The 13599-nt window shown below is 44.2% G+C and overlaps 1 protein-coding gene across 1 annotated transcript in view; it reads left to right on the top strand.

The window, feature by feature from the left end:
• Positions 1–13599, top strand: part of LOC119660334 (glutamate receptor ionotropic, kainate 2-like) — a 52076-nt gene that overhangs the window by 22578 nt on the left and 15899 nt on the right. The window contains exons 3-8 of the mRNA XM_038068817.1: positions 3144–3366; positions 3468–3658; positions 3722–3944; positions 4009–4178; positions 4236–4469; positions 11228–11434. Of these exons, the coding sequence (XP_037924745.1) occupies positions 3144–3366; positions 3468–3658; positions 3722–3944; positions 4009–4178; positions 4236–4469; positions 11228–11434 (1248 nt within the window). The remainder of the gene's footprint in view (positions 1–3143; positions 3367–3467; positions 3659–3721; positions 3945–4008; positions 4179–4235; positions 4470–11227; positions 11435–13599) is intronic.

Raw genomic sequence — 13599 nt, 5'->3', positions numbered from 1 at the left:
TTGGATTCCCGTAGCTGCAGAAGATATTTCGAAAAGGAGAATATGCATATACTTCGGACTCTTGGAGTTCACACGGGTGCCTTTTGATCTGTGCAATGGGGCGCGAACTTTTCAGAGGTTTTGTTTGGTGTACTTGGGATCACCCAAGTACACGAAACCTTTTCTTCAGAGTCTGAGCATTTAGAGTATCTCGAAGGCATTTTTCAACGTCCCCTTGCAAATTCCTTGAACAGCAGGTGAAGTTTTTAGGCCACATGATTTCCCTTGAGGGAATTCAATCCGGACAAGGTTCAGGCAATCATCCCACAACCTAAAACGGTCAATGATCTGCGAAGGTTTTTGGGCATGTTAAACTTTTACCGTCTTTCTTGCCTAAAGAGGATTTCTCAAGGTTACTACCTAGGACACAACTACTTGTTTTGTTCGTATATGGAGATGGAAAATTTTCCACTCCACCCCCGCCGCATAAATGTCGGAGGTAGTGTGGGCGCGTTGGGGTTCCCACCCACTAAAAACCACCTCCTAATATACTTCGCGGGGTGGATTTGCCTTTATGCACTTGTCCTTCTGCTCATTTCTCCCCTCCTTCTCCAGCAGCTCCTGTATTTTTACGATTGCGAAAGAAACTGTAAGCGGATTCTCTTTCGACCTCAGCATTTTCGCTACTATTCTATTCTTGCCTGAAACAACCACCGTGTCCTGCGAGGAACTGGATAATATGGTAGTTGGTCTCCCCATGTTTCCGCATCTTAATTTTGGGGATGAACCGATGCCTCGACCGACCCTTCGTAGACTCCTCCTATCGGCTTTGCGAGAGCTTACCGCATTTCTGCGTTCTGTATGCCCCTCCATACATTTTACATGGTACAACACATTCATTTCCTTCGTCAGAATGTCGACAGGGATTACGTCTGCCACCACCAGTACTGCATCATCTGGTGTGCTTTTAAAAGCACTGTCAATCTTCAAACTCAACAGTCGATAAGTCGAATTCAAATGATATCATCTTTGAGGGTTTGTAAGCGCATCTGCCGATACACGGGACGAGTCATACAAAATGAATGGTACCTCCTGCGCTAAAAGCAACTTCGACGTTGATTCCACCAGTATTCGGAAACATTTTTGCAAGTGCCGTGTTGGCAATAGCTGCCTATTGGTATGCATACCCAGGTATTTGATAGTCGCCTTTGACATGATCATACATCCATTGACTTCAACTTTCAGTATTCTTCATTCGAGGGTTTATTATTAAGAGTTTGCTGCTCTCACTGTTTTCGTCGCATTGCCCTCCACATTCTCTGACTGTTTTGCTGTAACCACTGCAGCCAGATCATCCCAAAGCCTGCTCCCATTGAGCAGGGAATATTCCCTCTTTTAGTCACGCCTTGAGGTTGTTAGTTGCAAAGCTCTGTTAGCGATGCCATTCAACCCTGGGACCTTGGCTTCGTCTATGTGTTCTATTTGTTTGTCGCAGTCTCTCTACAGTTACCGGAGGTACTATGAGCCGAGCAACCCTATGCTTTCGCTGTTTATATGGCGAGGAAACAGAGTGACAACAATCTCTTCCAGGAGGCACGGGCAGATCACTTAAAGTGGTCAGCCTTTTCATTATCATCCTTTATCGAGGTTTACGAGAGTAGGTTCCGCGCGTCTGGTAGTGGTTGAGGCCGATTTGTATTCATCTCATTTGCGGTTTGTGCTGAGGGTTTTCCTGAATTCCGGGCATCTGCTGGTGCCTCCAATGTGCCGACGGTCCGCACCCTCTCTCTCTTTGCACAGTAAGCAGTTTGGGTGAGGTTCACAGTTCTTGCTAATATGGGCATCCGCGAATTTGTCCATGGTTACACTGTCGGATTTCTTGAGCTCCAACATAAGGTCTTCTTTCTGTGACCGTCTAATGCGGCTGACATAGTCTCCCCCCCCCCCCTCAGTTTTGGGTTTGGCCTTCACTTTCCTCAGAATATGAGCGTATGACCTTCAACTCGTTTGGAGATGACGATAACCTCCGGTCTTATTTTTCCTCGCCTGGTTTCCTTTTTCATTCGATGCTTTCTCCTCCCGAATGGTTGCTGGCTCCAACATCGCGCGGGTAGTTTGGTGTGAAGGATTTCTTCCTCATCGTATACTACGAAGAATATGCTGCTCCTGAACGTGTCCGAAGTTGGGGTTAGTTGTAGTTCCTCCAGCCTGCTTGCAAAATTAGATGCCACAATAGCCAAGATTCCACCTAGATAGTTATACTGCCAGCTTGGGGATCAGAACTGCTTACTCGGCAAATGACTGACCCTCCCTCCTCAGTTCCTTTCTGGGAGGCTTAGATATATATATCTCAGTCTCTCAGGCTGTAGAGGCATTTTCTGTGCTTGTTGCAGCTATGTTTTTGGGACTATCTCGCAAAAGGTTATTCCTGAATTTATTAAATTCACACAAATTCAATGCTAACCATTTCACGCTTTTAATCTGAATAAATTGAGGTTTCAACCTCTGAAATTTTCCCGGATTATTAAGTGACACAAATAGGTATTTTGGGCTTTCTTGGAAATAGTTCACGTCAGGAATCCTTAGTGATATCATCCCCTTATCATGAGTTACCTTTGTCAAAAACAAAATGGTTCTGACCTCAATTATTACAAGTCAAGTTTTATGGCTCGTAACATCCCTGGTTTGACCCTCATATAAGAATTCCTCTATTCCCATATATCAGATTCACTAAATTGGGAGAGCACTAGTCTCTAACTCATTTATGGCGTGAGATAAGGGTCGATTGTATAATTTAAGAACGTGTCAAGAAGGATACTCTGTCGTTAGAGTAGTGCGTAAGTTGCCGAGTTGTGTAGTTCCACGTTGTTAGGCATATTTCACTGATACCATCTTCCGGGTCTAATTTTTTCCCAAGCTTCCGAGGAGCGATTTCTGGAATTTATACCAACCCCTTGTCCCCTTGTGACAATTCACGCTCTATTACTCATAGCTCCGAAAAATAATGTAGATTTTCGGCTAATTCCAATAAAAAGGGCAGCCAGACAATCCATAAAGCTTTAATTTGCTGCGGACTCCAAACTGCCCGCAATTCAATATTTATCGTGGCCATTTTTCTTTTAGTGGAAGCTAAACTTAATTGAAATACGTTCACTCTCTTGCAGGAGGGGGTGGCTGCAATCTTTGGCCCCATATCCCGTGGCCCGTCGACACACGCGATGAGCTTGACGGACGAGAAGGAGATTCTATTCATCGATACACAATGGGATGATAACGTGAGACAAACCACCATAAATCTTCATCCTGATCCTAAAACACTTGTCTTGGTGCTACGTGACTTGGTCGAAGCGTACGAATGGGAGGAATTCACAATACTTTATGAGTCTGGTAAGAAAAAAAACCCCGAGTGGAAGCATTAATTATTGCCATCATCACGTTAATAATGAATTAACCATTTATCTTCGTCAACGTGGGCACCGTCTGGTTAGGTCCTTATTTACCGGTTCTGGATGATTTGTTGATCATTTTCGAGAAATTCGGTCATCCAATCACGGTGCGACGTTATGACTTGAATTTAAGTGGAAATTATCGAAATGTGCTGCGGAAAATTAGACAGTCGCCTGATTATAGGATTATAATCGTTGGATCCGTTGAGACTCTTCCGGAGCTACTGAAACAGGTAATTGCGAATCAGAGTCATTCTTGACAGCTTCAAGAATAAATAGTTTATCGTCGCTTCCAGGCACAACAAGTTGGTCTCATCACCCATCAGTACCAATACATAATTGTGAACCTGGACTTCCATACCCTTGACCTGGAGCCATACCAATACAGTGAGAGTAACATCACAGGAATTCGCATCTTTAATCCGGAAGACGTTCGTGTACAACAACTGTCGGCACAAATAACAGAGGAAGACGATGTCTTCGCCTATGCTGAGGAAGAGGACACCGAAATGGAAGCTGGTATTAGCATTTCCCTCTCATGATTTGTAATTTCCGACTTTATTTGTTCTCGGAACGATTACAGTGAAATCCCAAGTTACAACGGCGATGGCTCTGATGTACGATGCAGTCTATCTCTTGGCGGAGACATTTCGTCACGTCGGAAATTTAGAACTTTTTCAACCCGAATCCTTGGCCTGTGAGGATTCAAGTACTTGGGCGTCGGGGCTGACGTTATTCAATTATATGAAAACTGTTTGTTAGTCTCCGGTTTTCTTCGAGATAGTATAATTAAGAAATTGTTGTTTGCAGACCACTTATAGAGGTATCACTGGTGAAATCAAATTCGATCATCATGGATTGCGGACTGACTTCACGTTGGATATTATTGAGCTGACTACAGCTGGCGTTGTGAAGACTGGCACGTGGAATTGGAATCCGAATGGAAATAATAGCCTTCACTTTGAACGGGAGCATCACACATTCATACCGGAAAATGTTGACTTGTTGTTCGCAAACAAAACATTTGTTGTGGTCACCGCAATAGTAAGTTTGGTTTCTTTACTGTAATTTGTAATATATCTCCTCCTCGATATTATTAGGCAGCTCACGGCACCCTGTATTTTATACGCTTATGGTACAGGCCTGTATATGTAACACCAAGGCGACGAGAGCATGTCCAACGGAAGTATCCTTTAGGAACCTCCAGGGATGCCGTTGGACTGACTTCTGTTTGCATAGAGATACAGGCAAGGAGGACAATCTTTCGAATGTCCAGGGACATGATCAAGGTGCAATCATTGATACCAATAGCAGTATAAAGAAGTTTCACTCCAGGCCGACTAGAAAGGCGTGGGAGTTACCTATATCTCAAACCAGGAACTGGTATACTGTCGGGTCCCTCACAGCGAAGGGAAGGGCTCGGGGTGATTAGTTCAAGGATGATACTAATTATATTGGCAAGGGATGTCACACTGCGTCCTAAAAGAACTATTGTGCCCCTTTCCTGGCTGTAATGTACCTATAAACCTATAACCGCTAGAAACGTGTTCCCTACTTTCAAATGTTTCAACCTGGCATCTGGTATTGAGTATTCACTGTCTTAGAACATATGTGGAAGTTTCATAATTTTCCGCACAGAATCTACAGACAGTGTTTGTATATATCCCTACCTTTCGCAGGTGATGTGATGTGGTACACTGGTCAGTGATTATTCTTACTATGTTCTTGGTAAAATTTAAACAACCTTTTGAGCGCTTGAGTTCGTATTTCCTCATGAGTACCCTGGCCTGTTCCATTCTCGGTAAGTTCGCCCAGTAAAGTTTCCTCAGCCTTTCCTCTGCAATTTTCAATGTCGTAGCCATAATTCCATCTCCCACTCCACATAATGCTTCTGGCCCATATAGTGGCGTCCCTACCTCTCTCCGGGGAAGCTCGTTCGTTGCTTCATTACCTTCTAACCCAATTAGGCTTGGAACCTAGAGTATGTAGACCTTATTGAACGAGCCGAGCGTGTTCAGTTTGTTAAGGCATTCTTATATCAGTTTGGAATTTACTTTATAGGACTTAAGTGCCTTAATAACCGGTTGGCTGTCGGCTATAATAGCAATATTTTGCCCCCCTCTCATAGTTCTTTCCATGGTTGAAGAATGCATATTTGTTTATGGCATATTTTGTCGATGGGGCAGGTGGGGTAGGTATATGTGGGGTGTTAAGGCTTTCTTTCTTTTTTATGGGTGGAGGTCAAAATCTTAAAAAGATGCTGCTGCACCAGGTTGGAGTACATGCTGCATCCACCGTGCTCCGCAAGGAACTGAGTTAGATGGTAATTCAATTCTCCATGATTGCAGTTGACCCATTTCTCAATACACGGGATCAGTGTATGTGTCCAGCGGCCTTTTTCGGAATTATCCCACCGTTGCTGCCATCTCCTGTGAAGCTTGTTCCTAGTAGCCTTTCGGGCGGATTCGCCCTCCTTCTCCGGTAGAGAGATTGTGCCTCGTTCGCTTCATTACCTTCAGCTATCTAATGATAGATTTTGAAAAGACCTCGTGATAATCAACCCGGATTTTGACAGTGTCGTTTTTCCAGCAATTGGTAATAAGGACTGCCTCCGTCCTGGCATCCGCCGGGTCAAATTTCACCGCATCCTGGTGGTGTTTTGCAGCTACTACCACTGCCAGGTCGTCTGCAAAACTAATCAATATTGTCTCCTTTGGCACGCGAAGACCGAGTACTTCGTTATACATTATGTTACATAACAGGGGTCCCAGTGGCCTTGGGGAATACCTGCAGTCACAACATACTCCTTCGATCCATCGTCCGTCTCGTCCCTTCGAAAGGTAATTCTTGATTATCCGAGCTAAGTAACGAGGGACACCCAGAATGCCTAATTAGTATTTAGTATATATAACATATTCCAGTTTAGCCAAGGTGGCTTTAATCCAATCCCAGTTGGCCGAGTTGAAGGCATTCCTGACATTCGGGGTCACAACCGGGCAGCACTTACCAGGGGCCGAATCCTCTCGGATCAGGTCTACGGTCTCTGGGAAATCCAATCCGAAAGACTACCCGCCAGCTCGACGAACAGAAGCAGCCTCTCTAAAATTTCCCCCACAGTGTCTAAACAACAGATAGGGCGATATCAAGAGGGTGCACCAGGTGGTTTTTGGGGATTCAGTAGTAGAACTAACCTCTGCCTTTTCCACAGGGCGGGAAACACTCTTTCCACCATGCACGATTCAAATGTGCTTATTAACCATGCGGGCCGGATTTTAGCTGGCAAATTCAGGGCTTTGTTCGGAATCCCTTGCAATTTCGGAGCCTTATTATCCCCGATTCGTCCATAGATCTCCAGTAGTTCCTCTTTGGTCACCCCGAGGATTGTGAAGACTCGTTGGTTGAGGTTTATTTTCTTCTTGTTATGGGAAAATAATTGCGATTGTTTTGAACAATACTCGCGGGCACATCACTTGGGTTGATTTTTGTTCACGAATCTTGTTCATTAAAACCTTGCAAGCGCTACGAGTTCCTATTTTCCCCAAGGCACAACTGCTTGTAGCAATTCCGCTTTCTTTGCCGTATAGCCTTCTTAAGGCTACTTCGAAGATCGCGGTATTTCTTCTCCGATTTCCAATATTCTAGCTTTCCTCTGGTCCTTCGGCTTAGCCTCTTCGCTCGCGGACACGATGCTCTCAACAGCAAGATTTCATAGTGCCACCAGTAGTTTGGTTTCCTACTGTGATGGAGCTTGGGTCACGGTATTTTGGAGTTACATGCTTTAGTTACCCGTTGACATAACTGGCTCGCTTTTTCCAACGACATTCCCTTTGGGGGTGACTTCTTTCTAAAGCCGCCAGGAATATCTCTCCCTCAAAAGCTCCAATGGACCTGCCAGTTATCCAGGTTTCCGCTTCTATTGCTTACTCGAATGTCGCCTCTTCTGTTCCTTATGTCGGGAAAGATGGCCTGGTGGCCACTGTGGATGCAGTGTTCACTCGCCTGCCAGACCATCCCTCTGGCCAATGAGGTACTGAGGTGAGTCTGATCAACGATTGAGCCTAATCCTCTGCTTCGGAAGGTGGGCATGCATCCAACATTGGCTAGTATGATGTCCCGCTCAACGAAGATTTCAAGCAGGATTTTTTCTCCTGTGATTCTTAGAAGAATTCGCCAGTGTAAGGCCCACACGTTGAAATCCGCAGCAATGATTTTGGGGCTGTGGTCTCTAGCGTCCAACACCAAGCCATCTAGCATCTCTTCATATTGAGCTAAAATTGCACTCCATAACAGCTGTAGATATGGACGCCGTTGGATTTTACCCTTACAAAGCCGACTCTTGGGAATGCCATTATTTCTTGAATGGCTTGCCGTCTATATGCCCATATCGCCGCGTTTCCTGATGATGTTTGCGAGAGCAAGTCTTGAGCTGCCTCGCAATAGTTGATTTGTATCAACCTCATTTTTACTTTATATGCCGGGCACCTGCCACTACCTGAACGACCGGCATCGTTCACTCCTATTTTCCCTTTGCGCAACATGCATCGTGGATCTTCCGGGCAGTCTTTGATAAGGTGGCCCTCTTCTCTAAACTTCCTGCACCTTCTCGTCCTATGGTACTCCCTAGTACATGCTGCTGCAAAGTGATCGAAATGGAGGCATCTGAAGCATTTCTTGAGAGATACTTGCTCCCTTAGTCGACACATGCCCAACCTATTCTTACCTTGCCCGCGGTAATCAGTTTAATCCTTGATTTCACCGGCAAGCCAATAATAGCGGTCTATGTACCTCCATTTGTTTTCTCCATCGTTTTGATCGTACTTTCATCTATTCCGCTTAGATTGGATGCCTCCCTTAGCGCAGCACAGATATCCTCTCGTGATGTGACGTCGTCTCAATCTGTGCATTCGATTATTAGCTCTTGCTTTCGGACTTTCAGGTTTGCTTGCGCACTTAGCATCTTTTCCACCTGACCGCGAAAGCTATCTACTATCCTCTTGCTAGATTTGTTTAGCTCCAGCATCAGATCCCCCCTTTTGCATACACCTGATACGAATGACAAGGTCTGCCAATTCCGGCATTGACTTTCCGAAAGGTATCGGCATAGTACATATCTTGGAAATAATGATTATTGTCAGAAGGATCTTCTCTTCTTCCTTTTGCTCTTCTTTGACGTCCATCTTTTTTCGGGTTTACGAGCTGTAGGTTCTTTACCTTTTGTCAAAGTTGGAGTCGTAATCGAAGAACTACTCGGAACTTTTGCCGGCTCAGCTTTCTTCGGCAAAAAGGCTTTTTATTTCTTGGCCGCTTGTTGGGCATCAAGGAAATCAGTTATTCCATTCCTACTCCGTTTACCCTACCTTATGCTGAGGGGGCGCTTGGGGGTTTTTCTCCTCCACCGCCTTAAAATAATAATAATAATCGTTGGCGCAACAATCCATATTGGATCAGGGCCTTGAAGTGTATTAGAGCACTTTATTTAAAATCGTAACGGTACACTACAGGATACCCTATAAGAGGCAATGTGGTCAGCATTGCGCTCGCCGAGATTACTACCCTGATTTGACTCAGGTACTCATTCACAGCTGAGTCGACTGGTATCCGACGTCAAATCACGTTACGAATCCCACTGCCACCAGTGAGATTTGAACCGGGGTAGAGCTCTTTTCCACTTCAATAAGATCTCTTGTAGTATTAGATGCCAAAGGAGCCAAGTTTCCGACTACTGAGGCACTGCAGTCGCTAGATATCGACGACCAGGAACCCGCTTGCCCACTCCCAAAAACCGGCGGTTCTGGGTTTCCGAAGCCCTGCTTCGTAAAAAACTTCTTTTCTCGTCCTCTATATTCGGTTTGATTTCTGAGGGTTGTTCTCGTAGCCAATTTTTATTCACGGTTGGCGATTATTTCCCACCTACCTGGCCTGCGCTTAAGCATGCCCATGCAGGCACATCTCGTGATGCGTACATGGGAACAACGCATCCACTGAGGGTTCCCTTATCCGCACGAAGGGACGCATCTGATGGGAGATTTGACAATTTCACACAGAGGGTGTTAAGACTTAAACATCAGCATTATCTATTGCGGATAAACAGTCGAACCTAAATTTGAAGTTTTCAATTACTATATTCATTTTTTTTACAGATTTAAGGTTCTCTCCAAAATCTTTTTCCATTATTAATCGGACAAACTCCCCTTTTTTTTTTTTTTTTTCTTTTTTCTTCAGCCTTTGTCCCGTTCACAAGCGGGGTCGGCTCCTATATTACGTTATCAACACCCAATCCTTATCATGTGAAGGATAAGTTTGTTTGGTTTTTAGATTAATTCATATCCTGAATAGGGACCTATTTGTTATATCCCCCAAAGTTCTACATTTACCGATTACACTGAATTCATTACTCAATCTCTCACTCAGGCTGTCATGTGCTTTTAGTGGTATGGTTTCCACAGGCTCTCTCAATTAACTTCTAATACTTATTTATAGAGCTACCTATAAATGATATTCTCAAGTTTTAATATCGCCATATCGCCTAATAAATTAATAAATAACTTTGGTATATATTCACATCAGGCTGAAAGGTCCTAATAAATTCTTAAATGGCGCCCAGTGTGGGACGACTGGCAAACAACCGCAATTTGATTTATTCCAGCACTCAAGAGAAGTAACTATTTCCAATATTGATGTTATTCCTACGTCCTTGCTATGGAATATTTCCATAAATATAAAATCTGCTACCTCACTTCCTCCCCATGATCACGCCTAGACCAATCTGCTTCCAATTTTTTAGCTGTTTGTTCATAACACGTGTTCCGCCAACACTCAGATGGCTCTCAACTTTTATAGCTCCTTGAGAACAAAATTAGTATTTCCTCATGTTTTTCTTACCAAAAAAAGGGACCATCCTCACACATACACGGTCCCTAAATTGACACAGCCTTCCTTCGTCCCTGAAGGTCAGATCAAAGGAAATCAATTTTATTCGTGAAGTTTCCTAACTACTGAAACGGTCTTGGAACTTTCTTGGAATTATTTAGTTACTTCGATAAGATACAAAAGTACTTCCAAAAGAAATAATTACAACTAGCAATAAGGAGCAACATTCGACCTCCCCCCCGGCCATGAGGAAAGTTATTTTAATTTATTTTCAAATTACATTTTCTCTTTGAAGTTGGGTCGTGAGTATTGCCTTCTGCAGCTCCCACTGAAAAGTAACCTTGCAAAAATCATCCTGCAAAGATGACTCTCCGCATATAGTACATCTTTTTGCGAGCAGGGTGAAACCGAAATGGCGGAAAAACTTTCCCCGAAGAGAGGGAATGATTGCCTTCCTCAATATGAACTTGCCGACCGAATTTGTTGCGAAACTCCAATTTAATAATGACGAACACCTGATCTTCCCTGACTCTCGCCAAAGTAGGAAGTTCAGGACAAAGAATAACGAACACACAACTTCATAATTCCTCCCAACTTAAGGAACAGGAAAAGTGTATTCCAAGAAGACGTGAAAAAAATCAATAACCCCGTCAGCCTCCGCAGAGCTTGCCCCGGTGACGAAAACTTTGAATACTGGTGTCAATATGCTTTTTATTACGTCCTTATTTTCGTTTTAAAGACCAACGCCATTCGTCCTTGTGTCCGTGGGCCTGTGCTCCGTTCGCTTGTGTGGATGTCGTTATCACAGAAAATGGAAATCAATCAAATCTTGCATATTTCCTTGGGACATCCTTCCCAACCCCCGAATACTAATAAAAACCCAATAACACTGCACATAACACGTCTGACAATAACAATTTATTATTTTACAGAGCGCGCCGTACGGTATGCTGAAGGAAACGGATGTACCTCTCAGTGGGAATGATCAATACGAAGGATTCGGGATAGACCTTATTCATGAGTTATCCGTGATGTTAGGATTCAATTACACCTTCAAGATGAGAGAAGATAAAAATTACGGTACTTGTGATAACATAACGAAAATGTGCACGGGGATGCTGGGGGACGTGACGGCCGGGGTAAGTACGAGCGTAAGCAGGTTTACGTAATTATATGTAGAACGGGGAGAATTTTCGTAGGACACCTTCCACCGTGCCACTGGTAACGTCCCTGAGACGACAGTGCAGGCAGCAACGCAACTTGCTGGTAATATATGCATACACATGAGATGATGATATGGAAAGCTTTTTCATTGGATGCTGAGCCGTTGTATCAAGTTCAAGGATTTAGATTTATGCTGGCATCGCATCATCTACGAGCGCTTGACTGAATTTATGATGTTGCTCAGTGAGAAATGCGTAATTAATTTCACCGAATATGGTAACGAAAGGAAATTGCGGCCGTGTAAGCCATTTCCACTTAATTAACGTCGAAAATGATCAAAGATTTATTTCAATATTTGTGAACGGATTTGAGGATTTTGCCTGAGTATGGGGAAGGAATCAAGAAAAGCAAAGTTTACCAGATCTTCCAGTTGACTGATTCCGTTGAATCGCTCCCTATTTGTTTCCAGCTTCTTCGATGGAATCCTTGGCATTGCTTCTTAGGGGCGATGTTGCCTTATTAATCCTAATTTGCTCATAAGCGTATCAAAAGTTTGCTTATTACTGCCATCAGTGAGATTTGAACCGCGACCTTTCGTACGACAGTCTTGTGGTCTAGTTGTTTAGTTAGTTTAGTTTAGTGGGGGAAGCCGCAGCTTCAAGCATTCAGACCGTTGCTACCTTCGCAGATCGCCTATTCATCGGCCTCTCGCCGACGGCGTGTGCAGGCTTTCGCGAATCTGACAACATTCTCCTGAGACAGAGAATGCGCAAATTCTTCGCTGAAGAAAACCTTACCAAGGTGTCTTCGTCAGAGGTCTGAGGAGGCCGGGCAGTTGCATACGAAGTGCAAGGCTGCCTCGTCTCCTCCTGCTGGCTACATATGCCGGAGATCATTATCCGGTATCCGGTCTAGGCCTGCCGCAGACCACCACTCCGATTTTTTCCATGTGGGGGTTTAAGGGGCAGTGTTCTGTTAAAAGCCATGTTTTCATGTTCCACTTTTTAAGACACAATAAAAATGTCGTCTTCAGTTTCTCCACAAAGATTTTCGCCTGCCGGCAGAAGTTCAAATTCCTCCATTCAGCTGCGTGAATCCTTGCCATTCTTCCTTCAGTGCAGACTTGACAGTAGATGGCCGGGTACCAAAAGCTGGTTCTACCTCTCCTCCCCCACACTGCGGCTTCAGAACCTTGCCAAGCGAGTCTGTCAGTCGGCCAAGTTTCAGCAGCACCTGATGACAACTCTACACCAATCGGCTTAATATATTGTTGCTCCTTAGTGCTGGTAATACTGCCCGACTGTCGGAACAGATTCGAAGGGTTCGACCCTTCACTTTTGCTGTAAACATTCTTCCGCTGCCAATAAAATTTCATATATCTTCACCTGGAATATGGTCGTCATTTTTCCGAGAGGTCGAGCCAGTTCCATAATCACATTTCCCGAGAACACACCTGCGCCCGATCCATTTTCCATGACTGACCCGTTGGTAAAGATTATTAAGTCTCTAATTCCAAAAGACTGGTGACCAGTTATCGACCACTCTTTTCTTTTGGTGATTACGAAGAGTAAATCTCTTTGAAGGCGAATCTAAAAACGATATGATCGACGGGAGTCAGAGCCACCTGATGTTTGCCAAGAAATTTTCAGATGATTGGTCGCCTTTCCATGTGCCAATAATATCAAGCCTACATGCGTCGTTAGCTGCTTGCCGTTTTACCTCCAATTAGATTGGGGGTAAATTTAGGATAGCTTCGAGTGCCACGGTCGACGTACTACTCATTGCTCCAGTAATACTTAGGTAACCGAACCTGTGAATCTGCGCTAGCAGGTTCCTGCTGTTCGAAACGTTCAGTCTCGGCCACCAGACGATGCATGCATACATCAAAATGGGCTTTATTTTGGATGTCTACCTCCAATGAATTTTGGTGACAGTCCCCAGGTCTTACCTATTGTCATACAGCACCACAGCAATCTGCAGGATTTTTGGTATTGTTCCTGGATATGGTGCTTCCACGTTAACTTGACGTCGAGATGTTTCCCTAAAGGTTTGACCGTTTATATCAGCTGGATTTCCGTTCCTGTTATGGTGGGTAGCGTGTAGTTGCCCCACCTGAGATTCCTAATGAACATAACTAGTC

Source organism: Hermetia illucens, chromosome 6 (assembly GCF_905115235.1).
Source record: "Hermetia illucens chromosome 6, iHerIll2.2.curated.20191125, whole genome shotgun sequence".
Taxonomy (NCBI): domain Eukaryota; kingdom Metazoa; phylum Arthropoda; class Insecta; order Diptera; family Stratiomyidae; genus Hermetia; species Hermetia illucens.
The sequence above is the reverse complement of the archived record's forward strand: the minus strand, read 5'-3'. Positions and strand labels throughout refer to the sequence as shown.